This window comes from Hyalella azteca, unplaced genomic scaffold (assembly GCF_000764305.2).
Source record: "Hyalella azteca isolate HAZT.00-mixed unplaced genomic scaffold, Hazt_2.0.2 contig9394, whole genome shotgun sequence".
NCBI classification, from domain to species: domain Eukaryota; kingdom Metazoa; phylum Arthropoda; class Malacostraca; order Amphipoda; family Hyalellidae; genus Hyalella; species Hyalella azteca.
In genome coordinates this window covers 2,256-18,374 of record NW_025939468.1, presented here as the reverse complement: position 1 = coordinate 18,374, position 16,119 = coordinate 2,256, and the positions used below count along the sequence as shown (strand labels likewise).

At 38.0% G+C, this 16,119-nt stretch overlaps 1 protein-coding gene across 1 annotated transcript in view; it reads left to right on the top strand.

Annotated features, from left to right (window-relative positions):
• LOC108667494 (probable CoA ligase CCL5) overlaps nucleotides 1-9,134 on the top strand; it is a gene marked incomplete at its 3' end in the record, with an annotated part of 13,079 nt that extends 3,945 nt beyond the window's left edge. Inside the window, 9 exon segments of the mRNA XM_018154526.2 lie at nucleotides 72-279; nucleotides 948-1,144; nucleotides 2,084-2,114; nucleotides 3,923-4,074; nucleotides 4,644-4,818; nucleotides 5,462-5,631; nucleotides 6,547-6,702; nucleotides 7,046-7,186; nucleotides 9,057-9,134. Coding sequence (XP_018010015.2) covers nucleotides 72-279; nucleotides 948-1,144; nucleotides 2,084-2,114; nucleotides 3,923-4,074; nucleotides 4,644-4,818; nucleotides 5,462-5,631; nucleotides 6,547-6,702; nucleotides 7,046-7,186; nucleotides 9,057-9,134 — 1,308 coding nt within the window.
• Between the last annotated feature and the right edge of the window lie 6,985 nt (nucleotides 9,135-16,119).

Sequence of the window (16,119 nt, the reverse complement as noted above, 5' to 3'; positions counted from 1 at the left end):
GACCATAATCCCCCCCCCCCTAGGTGTGCAGCGACTCGGGGCGCCCATAAACCGACCATCCCCCCCCCTAGGTGTGCAGCGACTCGGGGCGCCTCGTGAGCTTCGGGGCGCTGAAGGATGCTGCGTTTCGGTGGGGCGGTTACCTCTTGACGAAGGGTCTGGGGAGGGGCAGCGTGGTAGCGGTGCTCAGCCCCAACATGGTCGACTATCCTGCGGTGGTGTTTGGCACCATCAGTGTGGGGTGTGTCTACACTGGCATTAATCCCAACTACACTGCCAGTGAGCACATAACGAATAAGCTTGTGCTGTACAAACAATATTTACTTGTAATAGACCTCAGTGAAGTCCTCCGCGCATTGTCCATCAGCATCGATGCTAAACACTATGCATGTTAGTGCACATGTTAACACTGTGCATGTTAGTGCACATGTTAACACTGTGCATGTTAGTGCACATGTTAACACTATGATTGTTGTGCACACAGCCACAAGTCTTCTCCCTGACATCAAGACACAATGCACTCAAGGAACAAACTACATATGCGATAACGTGACTATTTCGTAGAAAAATGGGAATGGTTTTATATTTTTGAATAAGAGAAATAAATAAATATTTTTTTTAATAAATAACTAAATAAAATAAATATTAATGTTGGGAAAATTTATTAGCTGATATATCTATTTTTAGCGCATTTTCTCATTTATGGAAAAAATGCACTATTGCGCTCGCCATGTCCGTCTGTCCATCCGCCTGTCTGTCTAACCGTCCGTCCGTGACTCCACGTTTTCGTCGACGAGAAAATGCGCTCTCTGTCACTCACTGCAGTGAGTATTGAGTTATATTTTTTAATGTTATTATGGCTGACCCATTAATGACCCATTCTTTCCTGGCGAATTGGGGAACTTAAACCAAAAAATTTGAACTTATATTGAGTTTTGTGTGAACAGCCGAGGTGGCTCACCAGCTGAAGGACAGCGGAGCTGAGATGGTGGTCGTGTTTGGGCCGCTGCTGGAGGTGGCCAAGAAGGCCATGGCCATCAACAAACACGATCTTCCTATGGTAGCCATCGGGCCATCAGATGGCCTCCCTAACGTCGCCGATATTGTCCAAGACGCGACCATAAACTTCGCTGATCCGGCCAAGGTGCGCCGATAAATTTATCCATAGAGTATGAGTATCTATTCAGTAGAGTATGAGTATCTATTCAGTAGAGTATGAGTATCTATTCAGTAGAGTATGAGTATCTATTCAGTATGTACGTTCAGTCCGAGAGAATGAAATTCAATCAAAAGTATTTTAAAAATTATTTGTCCTCAATTATTTGTGCGAAATTTATGATCGTCAGTTGTTATTCAAATTCGTTCGGAAGCATTCAAATGAATTAGCAACATTAATCTACTAGAATTGGGTCGGTTGATTTCATGCTCATTTACCAGGTCATTTATTCACAGGTACAAATCAATATTCATTATTCATCAAATCAACATTCACTATTCATCAAATCAACATTCTCTATTCATCAAATCAACATTCACTATTCATCAAATCAACATTCACTATTCATCAAATCAATATTAATTATTCGTCAAATCACTATTCGGTAGTATATAGACTTAATAGCCATTATTTGGAACTATATAACAGACTATATTTCAATTCATCATTTTTCATAAATATGAGCGACAAGTAATTGTCATTCCATTAGTTACTCGCTCATTCATTCATATATTCACCTACTTTCCATTTATCATTTCTCAATATTACTTCCTAATGATAACTTTAGTTCCCGCATTCCTTCATTGCATTTGACAGCATCTCTAAAGCAACAAGATAAAACACGCGACAATAAGATCCATAAGAGGCTGTTGAAGCCGTGCACAACAGTAGCATACTTGCATAATTAACAGGCAGCGACCAGTTAACAGCTATGCATGCTGATTGTTGGGCTGTTAACATCCTGCATGCTGATTGTTGGGCTGTTAACATCCTGCATGCTGATTGTTGGGCTGTTAACATCCTGCTTGCTGATTGTTGTCTTCCCGCACAAATGTTTTGATAATACGGTTAATACCACCTCTACAGTTACGTCATCAAGTCAGCACTTACGCCTCTGGTAAATCGATTTCGCGTACTTACGAAGTTTTGATAATACGGCCCCAGAGCACAACGGTTACTCAGACGACTAACCATGACCTTGATACCATCAAACTCATCACCACTGCAACCAGAGGCTCCGGAACGTCAGGGATTAACAGTACAACAAGAAAGCAAACGACTGGAAATAGGAAACCGAACGAAAAACAGGAAGAAACTTAGACCGTTGACAGCAAATGACACTATTAAAATCCAACCTATGAAAATAGAGGAAGATTTTTGGAAACCAGCCATAGTGATGAAAGAGATCAGCAAACGGTCACACGACGTCGAGACGTCGAAACCGAAGAAGGAAAGCAGTTCAGAGGCAACAGGCAACATATACGATGAGATCAGTTCTGCATGCTAGAAAGAATCAAAGTACCCAATAAACAGTCTCATCCTCAAGCCGAAGACCAGCTAAACATTCCTAAAAGCCTGAAATTACCTTCGACGTAATCTCGATCAACAACTTTCACGGAACAAGCCATCTCTCTTGAAGTAAAGTCAAGAATGCGGACTAACCACACGATGACTCTGGCGTTATCAATAAGTTTCATAACTATTATTTTGTTTCTCTCTGTATTTATTCTGGTCGACATTTTGATTAATGTACTTTACAAAATGTAGAGAAATTAATTAACTTCATTGCGACACTCCTTCTATTACTCGCATTGGAGATGTTTGTTACCTGATAACGTATTATGCTACTGTCGAATCGAACTATTGTACCGATGTAAGTTTGACTAGCCTTTACCTCACAGTTGTGTATCAGATTCCACCGAATTCAGTTCCCAAATCCTTAGTTTCGACTCTGCTCTTCCTCCACCTTAGCTTTGGCTTGGAATCTATTTTACCAGCAAACGATAACAGTAAGCGCAACATGAACATGTTGTCCCACCCTTCCCACATACTTCGGCTGCCCACTGCATGGTAGGCTCATTGTGCTGTTTTTGCGAAGGGATATCAATCTGCAAAAATATGCTCTCCCCTGAAGGTGTAATGTGCTGCTATATTAGAGTGAAGAAAACCGGCAAAATCGACCAAATTTCTCACCCCAGTTACTTCTTATATGGCAGTCTAATGGTGAAGTCATATAGTGACGCTATAGTGGAGTGAAATCGGCCCGAAAAATCGACAAACCGTCGTACCCAATTTTTTTCGTCGGGGTGTTGTCCACTGGAGGTATTTGTAGTGTTCTCTATTTTCGGAACTGCAAATTCCCAGGCTTCCCAGCAGGCATCTGACGTTGAAACAACGTTTATTCCAAGTTAAAATGTTGATCAATGAAAATTGAACCTTGAATAAACGTCTAAATGTGACCAACATTCCAAGAGAAGTAAAACAACCTAATTTCGACTTTGAATCAACGTGATCTTGGTTCGTTTAGTTTTGATTTATTTTCCAACGTTAATACGACATTATCACATCAACATATATAGAATGATGTCAATAATCGATCGAGTAAAGAATAGTTACTGAACAGACTTTATCTGTTCGAACCCCCTCGAAAATTATTGTACAAGCTGATCAAAACAAATCAACTTACATATACAAAAACAATCGATTTCTTGCCTATGCATGTTCTCACTAGTGTGAAGTTGGGAAATTTTGTTCAATGACAACTTTTAACTCGAAATCAAAATTACTCTCTTAGCCTTCTCTTTCCTCCGACGCTTGCATGGTCTAAAATTCTGAGAGAAACTCCTGCACTTGCCTGACGTTGTGACGTGTTCTATATCAAATTAACAGTCAATTATCATGAAATTTTATTTTATATCTTTCCAGCTGAGTGCCCGAGCTTGGTGATGACGCTGCCCATGTTCCACTTGTCGGGGTTCCTGGCAATTTCCAGCCTAGCGATTCTCAATGGAATAAAACTCCTCAACATCACAAAGTTCAAGCCTCAGACATTTATTGAAATTCTACTTGAACATAAAGTGAGTTTGCAATAGCACCGGATCCATAGATTTCAAACCGACTGAAATTTCTACCCACAAACTATCAATAAACGGGAGTTTCAACTTAAGCTAATTAAATAAAGAAAACTGTGCTTTTTACCCTTTATCTTTAGTCTTAATCGTTCATTTTAATTTTTCCTTTCGCACCTGAAGTATCTATCTTATTCTTTTTTGTTATTTTTTGTTGTTCTTACCTTTTTGTGTAGTTGAATTGTCATTCCAACCTCTCTTCTCGTATATTTGAATAGGTTGGTACACTTATCTATGCGTAATTGGTTAGCAAAGCTTGGGTAGTTCCCATGATATATAGTGCAAGTTTATTACCTTCAAATGTTGCTGTATATTCGACTCAGGAAGCTTTCTTGGCAATTTTAACCATGTATCACCAGCGAATGTTGGAGTAATTACGACCCAGCAAACGTTGACATTACTTTTGTATCGAAATTGAAAAAAAATTCTCGCCCCACTTGGTTCCCTCGCTCCTGAAATTACGACCCAGTATGCGTTGAAGTTATTTATGCATCGAAATTGAAAAATTCTCGCCCCAGGTGAACATGATGCACTTGGTTCCCTCACTCCTGAATTTCGCGCTCGCGCACCCGAAATTCACTCGACAGAATTTCTCGCACGTTGACGCCGTGTTGTCTGGCGCCGCCCCCGTCCCCCCCACCGCCGTGGCCAAAGTCAGTGACGTCATCGCCCCGCACGGCCAACTCCTACACAGTGGGTGTATTACTTTAATATATTTATTAAGCCTTTAATGATGAATATCTTGATTAATGGGTGTCTTATTTTAATATATTTATTAAGCCTTTAATGATGAATATCTTGATTAATGGGTGTCTTATTTTAATATATTTATTAAGCCTTAAATGATGAATATCTTGATTAATGGGTGTATTACTTTAATATATTTATTAAGCCTTTAATGATGAATATCTTACTTAATGGTTGTATTATTTTAATATATTTACTAACACGTTAAAATGATGAATATCTTTCTTAATGGGTGTATTATTGCAATATATTTATTAAAACCTTCATGATGAATATTTTACTTGATGGATTTTAATTGTGACAACACCATTGTTTGTATCACTTTGCTTTATATCTTAATCTCTTAATGATGATCTTATATCAAGTACACTGCCATGTTGAATATTTTTAATTTCGAGCACAATTAAATATTCATCACAATAATTGTACCAACATAATTCAATACAAATTATTTATTTGACGTGCAATTCAAATTTTGCAATTCAAATTATTTATTTGACGTGCGATTCAAACTATGCAATTCGAATTAATTATTTGAAAATTTATGCAACTCAAATTATGTAAAATTACTGTGCTCCACCCCGCGCAGTTTACGGGATGACCGAGACGTTGATCAGCCACCAGGACCCCGTGGGGGACACGCGGGTGGGGTTCACGGGGCAGCTTCTGCCGGGGCTCGAGGGGAAGGTGGTCGACCTCACCACAGGGGAGGACCTCCCCGTGGGGCAAGTGGGGGAACTCTGTACGCGGGGACCAACGGTGAGATGAAAATCTCTGCAAAATAAGATATATTATTTATATAGTATTATTTTCTTTGAATTTGTCCTTCTTGCCCACATATGCCAGGAATCAAGATACATTATTTAATACTTGTGCATTAAAGCATTATTGAATTACAACTTCTCTAATCTATTAACGCTTTTCAAGCAAATAATGAGACTTTTTCATGTTCATCATTTTCGTCAGTACAAACATACTCTATTTAATTTGTACGCACAATTTTGCAGAGAAACGCATTTTTTCAGTGGAAAATTTTTTTTAATTGTTCCTGATTGTCAACACATTTTTAACAATTCGAAAAATGAAATGTTGCTTTATAAAACACAAGTTGTTTCATGGAAAGCTCCCACTTTCCAATAATTTAACCTATTATATTGGATATAAAAATCGTATCCATATACATTGAAATAAGTGTATTAGGGATACTTGTATCATGGCTGCAACCAACGAAGAGGATCCAGCCGTATCCGAGCTGCACATCCAGCAAGGAAAAAAATTTCAACGTTACCGCCCCATGTAAAACTTTTAATGATGAGCAGTACAGCTGCCGATGATAGAAACTTAACTGTATCCAACCGGTCAGCTGATGCCACAGCACTACATTTTATACTTATAGCAATTAAATGCCATATAGTTGGGGTAGCCGAGTGCTTAAAAGTCACGAGCAACAAAATTGGTTTAGAGAGTTCAGGTTCTAGAATCAGCATAGTGCTATAATTGACATCAACGCCGACACCGCAGTTAAATATTGCTATAGCCGCCGCCATAAAACAGCGTCGTATCCGTACCCCGCCCGTCAGCTGATGAAGGCGTACCACAGCCTAGCCGTAGCCGCCAATGATCAGCCGTATCACGGCCAATAAGGCCACGTCATAACCGTACCCCGCCCGTCAGCTGATGAAGGCGTACCACAACAACGCTGAGGCGACGGCCGCGACGCTGGACCAGGACGGTTGGCTGCACTCGGGCGACGTGGGACGCTACGACGTCGACGGCTACGTCAGCGTCGTCGACAGGATCAAGGAGCTCATCAAAGTCAACTCTCTTCAGGTCACTAACATTTTCAAAATATCACCGAGGAGCATTTTAATACGTTCAAATATTAACGCTCTGCAGGTCAATAATATTTTCAAAATATTTTTTAGGCGCATTTTAATACGACCAAATATTGTTCTGTATACAAAATTTTCTATTCCAATGCATCTTTCTGGCCCTCCGTTTGATTATTAATAAAATGTTGAAATTCAGACTTGTTCAGTGTTCTTTTTGTTATACCATCCAAGAATTTATTTAGTATATCCAAGAATGTAATCACTCGTTCTCTCTCTTTGTTAAAATATTTTTTCTTCTATGTTCGCCCCCAAAGTTTTTACCCCTCTTCCTGTCCACCCAGGTGTCCCCCAGCGAGATAGAGGACGTGATCCTGCAGCTCCCCCAGGTGGTGGAGGTGAGCGTGGTTGGTGTCCCCCACGACATGACGGGTGAAGCCCCCAGGGCCTACATCACCACCAAGGGCGGCATCGATGAAAAAACGGTGACTATATACACAAGTTCTACATATACAGCAATTACAGAAAGAAGCTCACTAAAGTGCCCTTAAATCTTTCCAAATAAATTATTGTAAGGATGTCGCTTTTTGGAACAGTTTTAATCTGTATTGCCGGTGACGGTCTCAATGTGCTTGTACAATGTACACGAGGTCAATTATGTACACTACAACTGACATAGGATAAATGCGATTAATTATCATGCTATTGACTTCGTATCAATGGTAACAGGGTTCTCACGTTGCCAGCAGCGTAGCACAACGATGCCAATAACACGGGAAATAGAGGCTGTCATAGAAAAAATTAGATCAGTACTCACTGCAGTGAGTGACAGCGCATTTTCTCATGTTCGTCCGGCCGTCTCGGACGGACGTCACGGATGGACGAACATGACGAGCACAATAGTGCCTTTTTTAAATAAATGAGAAAATGTGCTAAAAATACACGGAAATAGAGGATGTTTGATACTTACGGTTGCCACTATTGATCCCGTGTACAAGGAACTTATTAGAGTGAGGGTAAACGCGCAGTTCGTATGTCTCTGAGGAACAAACGACTTAAAAAAGATAGTGCAGTTGACACAAGACCTTAACTGTCATTATCCTCCCTATGTTAACATCTGCAACAAATTATTTTCAAATTGTATTGCGAAAGTCATGTATCAACTCGTATTCACGAATTTATGCAATCTTCAGAGCCTAAAGTGTAGTAGGGATAAAAAGGGTTCACAACTAGGTAATCATCATCAGTGAATTTTTATAGTGTAGATCGTTAGTATACAATTATTGATACATGCAATTATAACTACAATGGTATACATTTTTTGCATGAAATAATTTTTTAATTGGTTTCTTCTCCTACTGTAATGGCGATCTTTATAAGAGCCTAAGTTCAATTTGAACTTTGATGCAACATGCATGAACCGATATCGCCCAATTTGGTGCGAGTGGTCAGTAAAACAAAGTATTATTAATTGAAGGTTGGTAGTAGCATAACCTAACATGTATATAGTAATGTCGGCGCCGAAGAGTAGGCCTGATGTGGCCTATCGCCGATTCTTGTACTTCTCGTGACTTGTTCACAGAATATCCAAAAGCATGTCCTTTGACCGGAATTTTTCATGACTGACGATAGTTTGAAATAGCTACTAGACTTCCACGTACCAAGTTCGATACGGTGCTAGGCATTTCAAGTCTGAAAATACATTTCTCCATAGCTTTAACAAGTTTGTTCTTGAACGCGGTTATGCTCGGAGCATCAACGATGTAATCTCGGAGGCTGTTCCACATGTCGGTGATTTGAAGCGAAAAGAAATGTTGTCGCGTGGATGAGTTGCAACGCAATTTTTTTAGTTTAAAGTCGTGGCCCCTGGTGTTGGCTCTTCTATCAAATTCCAGTAATCCTTCTGGGACCTTGTATAAACCATTAGTATACTTGTATACTTCAATGAAGTCCCCACGCAGCCGTCCATAACAGAGGTTTGGAAGCTTCATAATCTTTAATCTTTCTTATAGGACTTGCCCTTCAAGACTGGAATTATCCTTGTTGCGCGTCTTTGAACACTTAAATTTTTGTCCTGTTCAAGTTTCGGTGACCACACGGCGCTTCCAAACTCTACGTTCAGGCGCACGACAGAAACAAACTAATGCTTCGTCGCTTCATCTTGCTCTTTGTCTAATCTGTCAAATCATGTTCTAATTGTCGCTGAAATTTATGTGTACCTTCTAACGTAAACATTCAAGACTCCTAAGTCTGGCTCACTGCGCCAAGCACAAGCACCTGACGGCGGTGTTGCCATCCTCGCTGAACTTCCTAAGAATATAATATATATATTTATGTCTCGTACGTCTGGCGCAGGTGATGGCGCACGTGCAGCAACACTGCGCCAAGCACAAGCACCTGACGGGCGGTGTTGCCATCCTCGCTGAACTTCCTGATTGGCGCAGAGAGGCGCGGGTTCGATCCCAGCTCTGTGCGCCAGTTTCTGGTCAGAATCGACGAGGAGGCCGGGCGGTTAAGCAAAGCAGAATTGTAGCAGTGAGTTGCGAGTTCAAGACAGCAACATGCTGGGGATTTTCGGCGATGTTAAGAATCAGCGACAGGCCTGCGGCCTAATGAACGCTGCTATTACTATACTGTCCTGTACTGTACCATACTATCCTGTACTACTATACTATACTGTCCAGTATTGTACTGTACTTTACTATACTGTACTATATCAAAATGACATGGGATAAAATTCCACCACCAGATATCTCCTTAATACTTACGTCCATTTAATGATTTTGATATTTCGTTTAAATTTATCGGGGCATTCCTGCCGTTTCGGGAAAAATAAACTCTCGTGATTTTTTATTACAACACTTCTCTTTAACTTCACTTCTTGTTTGTCTGTTCATCTGTCTGTCTGCTACAAATCTTGTAATCGAAATTTAATACACTTCTACCTATCATATCGATCTGAAATTTTGCACACTTGCGTAAAGTTGGAGACAATGCATGAATCAAAAGACAAAATAAATAATTTTAGGAATATTTTTTTTTTTCAATATTAAAAAAATGTAAAAAATAATTTTGTCATTTACATATCTTATAATTGATATTTGACACACTTTTACCTGTCCAATTGATTTGAAATTTTTCACACTTGTGTGAAGTTGGAGGCAATTCATAAATAAAAAGACAGAATAAATAATTTTGAAAAAAATTTATATATTAAAAAATTGAAAAATTAATCTTTTTATTATTCCAAAATAAAATGAGAAACTCATTGTACATCTTTAACATTGGAGACACTGGATTCTTTGGAAGTGTTGTCTTAAAAAAGTAATTTTTAAACGTATATTATTATTTATGAATATTTTAGGCTTGCCCTAAACTGTAGGATTAAACAACTACAATCTAATTAGTATACTGTTGTAGTTCCTCCAAGTGGAATATAATATATTAAACCTTGTTTTTTAGACTAACTTCATTTATGATGTTATTTATACAGTAAACCAACTCGAAAGTTGAAAAAAAATTCAAGAAATAGTCAAAGGTTGAAGCCAACAGTCGAGTCTATGAAAAAAGGGATCTAAAATTTCATTTCCTTGTAATCTTGGATTTTATGTGTTCTATTTTGGCAGTACAATAATACTTTGGAGATACTTTGGCAGTACAATAATTAATGTGTGAGCTCTAAATTTTCCAGTGCACAGCGTTTTCGTAGCTAGTTTACCGCCCGTAGCTCTTTCGTCGAATCAAAATAGATTTTCACGATGGCGAAATTTAACGTTGAAAGCGACGATAATAAATTCGATGGTCAAATTTTGGGGAGCTTGAAGATTTGAGCGAAATAAAGGAAATAATTAATGTGAATCAGTTTTGTATCCTTGACGACTGACTAATTATTATATTTATATTTTAGCGTATTTTCTCATTTATGGAAAAAAGGCGCTATTGTGCTCGCCATGTCCGTCCGTCTGTCTGTCTGTCCGTGACTTCACGTTTTCGTCGATTTTGAAAAAATGTGCTCTCTGTCACTCACTGCAGTGAGTACTGAGTTACATTTTTTGGAGTAAGATCAAGCAAAAGAGTTTAACTCGTTGTTGAAATGAAAGAGATATCTACCCGGAATTGCGAACTGAGGTCGGGTAGATCCTGCAGAACAATTCAAGATTTAACAAGTGGCGTGGAGCATTAAAATTAGGGGAGCAAATTTAACAGACATTTGTTTGTATTATAATCAGTTGATATTTTTGCTCCTGAAATAGAGCACGATTTTTTAAGATAGACACTCTAAACATACTTTAAAAGTAACTTATAATAAAAACCCCTAGCTATGATTCATTTCTAACAATGTACGAAGAGAATTCTTCCGCGTATTTTATTTTGTAACCCATTGTGTTGTCTGTGCAAAAACATTATTTTTTTCCATTTTGCATAATCTTGCTTCCTCTTTGACATCAGCCAGCAATACAGTCAGCGTATGTCTTCAATATATCAAAGATCGCAATATTTGAGGGGTAAATATCAGAGGAGAGATTAACTGCCAAAGGCCCTGCCAAATCGATTGCTAATTTAACCTTCAAATATTCAGTCAGTCACGTTTAATATTGTTAAAATCTTTTTATATTTTTGTCTAACGTATGAGCCAACACCTATTTGAATTTAAATTGTCCGAATTCTATTGTCCGCGCTCCGGATAAAAAAAAATGGGAAAGAAAACCCAATTAAGGTGCGGCGTCAGGCGGACGCGGGATATTCAGCGAAGAAAGACTGGCTCGACTCTGCTCTGCAGTTACCTCAGTTTACCCGACGAAGGCAGGAGCCTCTGCTGCAGTGGCTACTGCTTAGATTTCTGCCTGCAAGACCTCCTTAACGAAATGTGCTGCTCTGAATTTATCGACTTATTCACCGTGAACTTACAAGCCAACTATGCACCAGCCATTGATGTACGCTGTTTGGACCGGACTTTCTACTTGGGCCGATTCTTCAGACCATAAGCACTGTAAGTCCGGCAAATAAGAATGCGTAATTCTTTGTCAATGATGGTGTTTGGGTTTTAAGATTAGGCCCCGCTTCTCGACCAGAACTATTATGAAGATGGAGGACCGTTTAATTAAAATCGGTATGAATTGATATTTCGAATTTATGAAATATATGTGGAAATTATAATTCATTGTTAACAATTTTTTACTGATTACATTCATTAGTTACGTAGAAATGATCTCTAACTGTTGTTATTTTTCCCACTTGCAATTTACCTTTAACCGATTTTTTTTTCAGCGAACAAATCGTTTTCCCGTGGTTGTCGGAGATTTTATTTTAAAAAAATCGGTGTCCATGATTGTCAATAGCTTTTCCGAAAAGAATCAGAAGCAAGCCTATGTTAAGTACGTAAAAAGAACCTAAGTTAAGGTCTTAGTCTATTTCAGGAGTGAAAATATTAACAAGCTACTGGAAATATCAACAAAAAATACTAAAATATATATCAACAAGTTAAAAGTCTACAGACTTAGTTCCCTTCTTTTCAGTGCAACCCTCCAATTTTTTCACAGATTTGATTGTAGGCTTATTGTTTTTTGATTAAATTTTTTTAACTCTTTGAAGGGACTTTTGAGGATACATAAATAAAAATAAAAATTAATAATGATCTCGGCAAGCGCAGTGAATTTAAACATCATTAAAAAAATTCTGGTGCTAAAGTGTTTAATAAGATAGACAATAAAATTGGGAATGTCATTAAATTAAACTCACAGTTTAGGCCGAACATGAGATAGCAAAAAGCATACTCCATGAACCCTACATATGATGTGACCAAAAAAGGTCATAAACGCCTCTCAAAATTTAGTTAAAATTTCAGCTTCACAAAATAGACTTTTAAATGAAAGAGATATCTAGTAGTCGCTTCTTTCGGGTAAGTTCATTGGGAAATGTCCTGAATTACTGTAGAGCAAGTTAGAGGACCTAGTAATATATGTAAAACCACATAATGGTTGATTTTAGTGACAAAAATTTACATGATTTTTAAGTCTTGCACTTAATTATATAATTTTTAATTTACTAATTTCCAAAACCTGAAATTCCCACAGCCACTGCGCATGTGTGAAATTTCCAGTTTTTCTTGTGTGCCGTGTACATTAAAGTTAATTTGTGGTTATTATGTGTTTATTAACATATTTAAAAGCGAATAATTAATAATTTCACATTAATACATTCACTGCGCAGTTGCAAATATAGCTTATTTCCCAACTTTGGCGGAGATCCAATCTCATTTTCTTTACTTATCGGTTGATTACCTAATATATAAAACGACTAGAGTGAAGCGAAATGATTACAATCAATGCGCAGGTATAAATTTAACATATTTCTCGACTTCGGTTGTGACTCGAGTACGTTTGCGACAGTTATCGGTTAATTGCCCAATTCAGAAGCGACTGAAGCCTCCTATATGCACAGCATTTTTGCAGGCTGTCATGTGCACGTGTATAATTGATATATTTTTGGAGTTACTTACAAAGTCGAGTTCATTTGTGGTAAATATCGATAACAGTGTGAGCCTCTAGAAAACAATTTCCGGGTTTTTCCTCACTACAGTTGGAGATATTGACTTTGAACTTGGCAATTTTTATCAAAAGTTAAGCCTTTTACTTGTGAAAATTCACAACTTCCATACTTGCATTGCTATCAGATTTGTACTAGGAAGCAAGATTAGGCCTCATGTAAAATGTAAAAGAACTCATGTAAAATTACCTGTTTGTTTTATATGAAGAAAATAATGCATACCGTGACGATATAATTTTTTATTTCAAATTTTTCCAATTATGCTAAGGAAGTCTATGTTAATATCATAGTTTATTTTATGAGCCGAAATATCAAAAGGTTAACTACAAAAGTCTATGCAATTTGCTCCTTTTTCCTCATTTCATCAACTTGACTTTGGTCATATAGATATGAATAATTTTTTTCATACTCGTTTTAAGGATTTTCGAGTTGGCTTATACAAAAATAACATCATAAATGAAGTTATAGTCTCTAATGTCGCAATATATTTAAATATAATTGGAAAATTATATAAATAGAACATATGTGTTCTCATACTACATTCAGAGAAACTAAAGTATGCAAATAAGATTAACAAAAAAAATAGTTTAAAATTACGTTAAACTTGCAGTTACGTAAGGTCATCAGAAAATAGTTACTAAAAATTTCTGCGAAGATAATTGCACCAGCAATAATGTGACAACAATAACGAAAAACTCTCTCCGAAATTTAGGTTTAATTGCAAATATCACAAAATGGACTGTGGTATGAAGGACATTTCTGGTGGTCGCTTTTTTTTTATTCCATGTCATTGTTAAATGTCCTGAATGACTATAGAGCAAGTTAGTGGTCCTAGTAAACTTTATAACACATTATAATAGATAGCTTTTATGCGACAAAAAATCGATGCGGGTTTTTGATAGGCTTGCACCATAATTTTATAATAATATAATACTATAGTAGAAACGACTGATTTATCGAACCTGAAATTAGCACAGCCACTGCGCAAGTGAATATTTTTTTTTCATTTTTTCTTTAATTTCGTGTAGATTAAGGTTGGTTTTTTATGCAAGATTTCCCTTAGCATCTTTATCAAATCGGGTCATGAATGTTAAAAATATAATATAGCAAGATGGTAAGCATACGAAATAAGAAAAGAATGATGAACACGTGATAACCTCTAGTTGATACTTCAATGAATTTATATTCAACAACTTCAATCGAACGGTCAAAGTTAAGATGTTGGCAAAGGATCATTGGAGTTACGTAGTTGGGGTTTCTTTGCTCATTCTCTAAAGAATTTGCTCGTTTCCAGGATGGGCATATGAATTATGAAATTTTCATGAAGATATTCAATTCAATTTATCCGTCATTGTGGGGAACATGGGGAACAAATGAACAATAAGGTAAACAAATTGGGATGTTTAAAAAAATCTGATTTTAAATAATATTTCATAACTCTAAATTTATATTATGTAAGAAAAGTACGGCCGGTAGAAGGAGGATAAATGACAGATTGTACCATTTCTTCTTCGTTCAAGTCTATAAATCTATCAGTAACCACAGGGTGGCCCAGTGGTTACAGTTCAGAGTCCCAGGATTGGCGCAGAGAGGCGCGGGTTCGATCCCAGCTCTGTGCGCCAGTTTCTGGTCAGGAGGAGGGGCCGGGTGGAGGCCGGGCGGTTAAGCATAGCAGAATTGTAGCAGTGAGTTGCATGTTCGAGACCCGCAACAAGCTGTGAATGTTCTGCGATGTTAAGAATCGGGAACAGGCCTAGGGCCTATTAAACGCTAAAACCGCTGTTATTATAATGGCATGAACCGCAAAAAAAAAATTCTGCGCCTTGATGGGTCTTTTTCCAAAACAAAATTGATAGATTAAGAGATTACCAATCATAATCAAAACGTGTTGAGTGCTCACTCATTGGACAATTGATCAAATTGCAAAAATATTTTTCTTATTGAGTTCTAGGTTTTCTTGTGAAGAATAATCGTGTATTTAAAAGGACACTACATACATACTATGGGGCATATAATAGACGTGCTCACTTTATTTAATATAGAAATTTACTTACGGTGTACTGATCTGAAGAACATTAAGATTTTGAACCATTTGCAACAATAAGAGAAACTACAACAATAAATCGATCGATAAATTATCTGTTTTACATAATCCTCGCAAGATAAATAATTTCTGAAATAATCTAAAATACATATAACGATAAAGATCGACGAACCTGTAGTGGATGAATGAGCTTTATCAGATAAGATGGTAAAACCAAGAAAGAGCGCTGCGTAAGCATACTATGTGTTTTGCCAATGCAGAGGTAAGAATTGCAGTTTTTTATAATACATACTACACCTGATGCAGAGAAAAAGCAATCTGAAGTCACCTTATTTAAGGCAAGAATCTCAAGCGTCTGCAGTCGTATAAATATGCACGTAGCTGCTGAGGTACGGCAGTCGTGGCTACTCTGCCAAGCTCTGAAGCTCTGTGGCTACTCTGTTGCTCTCTGAAGAAGCTCTGAAGCTGCTCTGAAGAAGCTCTGAAGCTGCTCTGTGGCTACTCTGCAGCGCCCTGAAGAAGCTCTGTGACTACTCTGCCAAGCTCTGAAGAAGCTCTGAAGCTACTCTGCTGCGCTCTGAAGCTGCTCTGCTCAGCGGCAACATGGCTAAGGCGCTCTGGGCTCTCACGGGGCTGCTGGCCCTGCCGCTCATCTGCGCTCAGGACCTCGGTGAGGCCTGCGTGTCATTCAGCTTCATGCATGCGTGTCATTCAGCTTCATGCATGCGTGTCATTCAGCTTCATGCATGGGTGTCATTCAGCTTCATGCATGCGTGTCATTCAGCTTCATGCATGCGTGTCATTCAGCTTCATGCATGCGTGTCATTC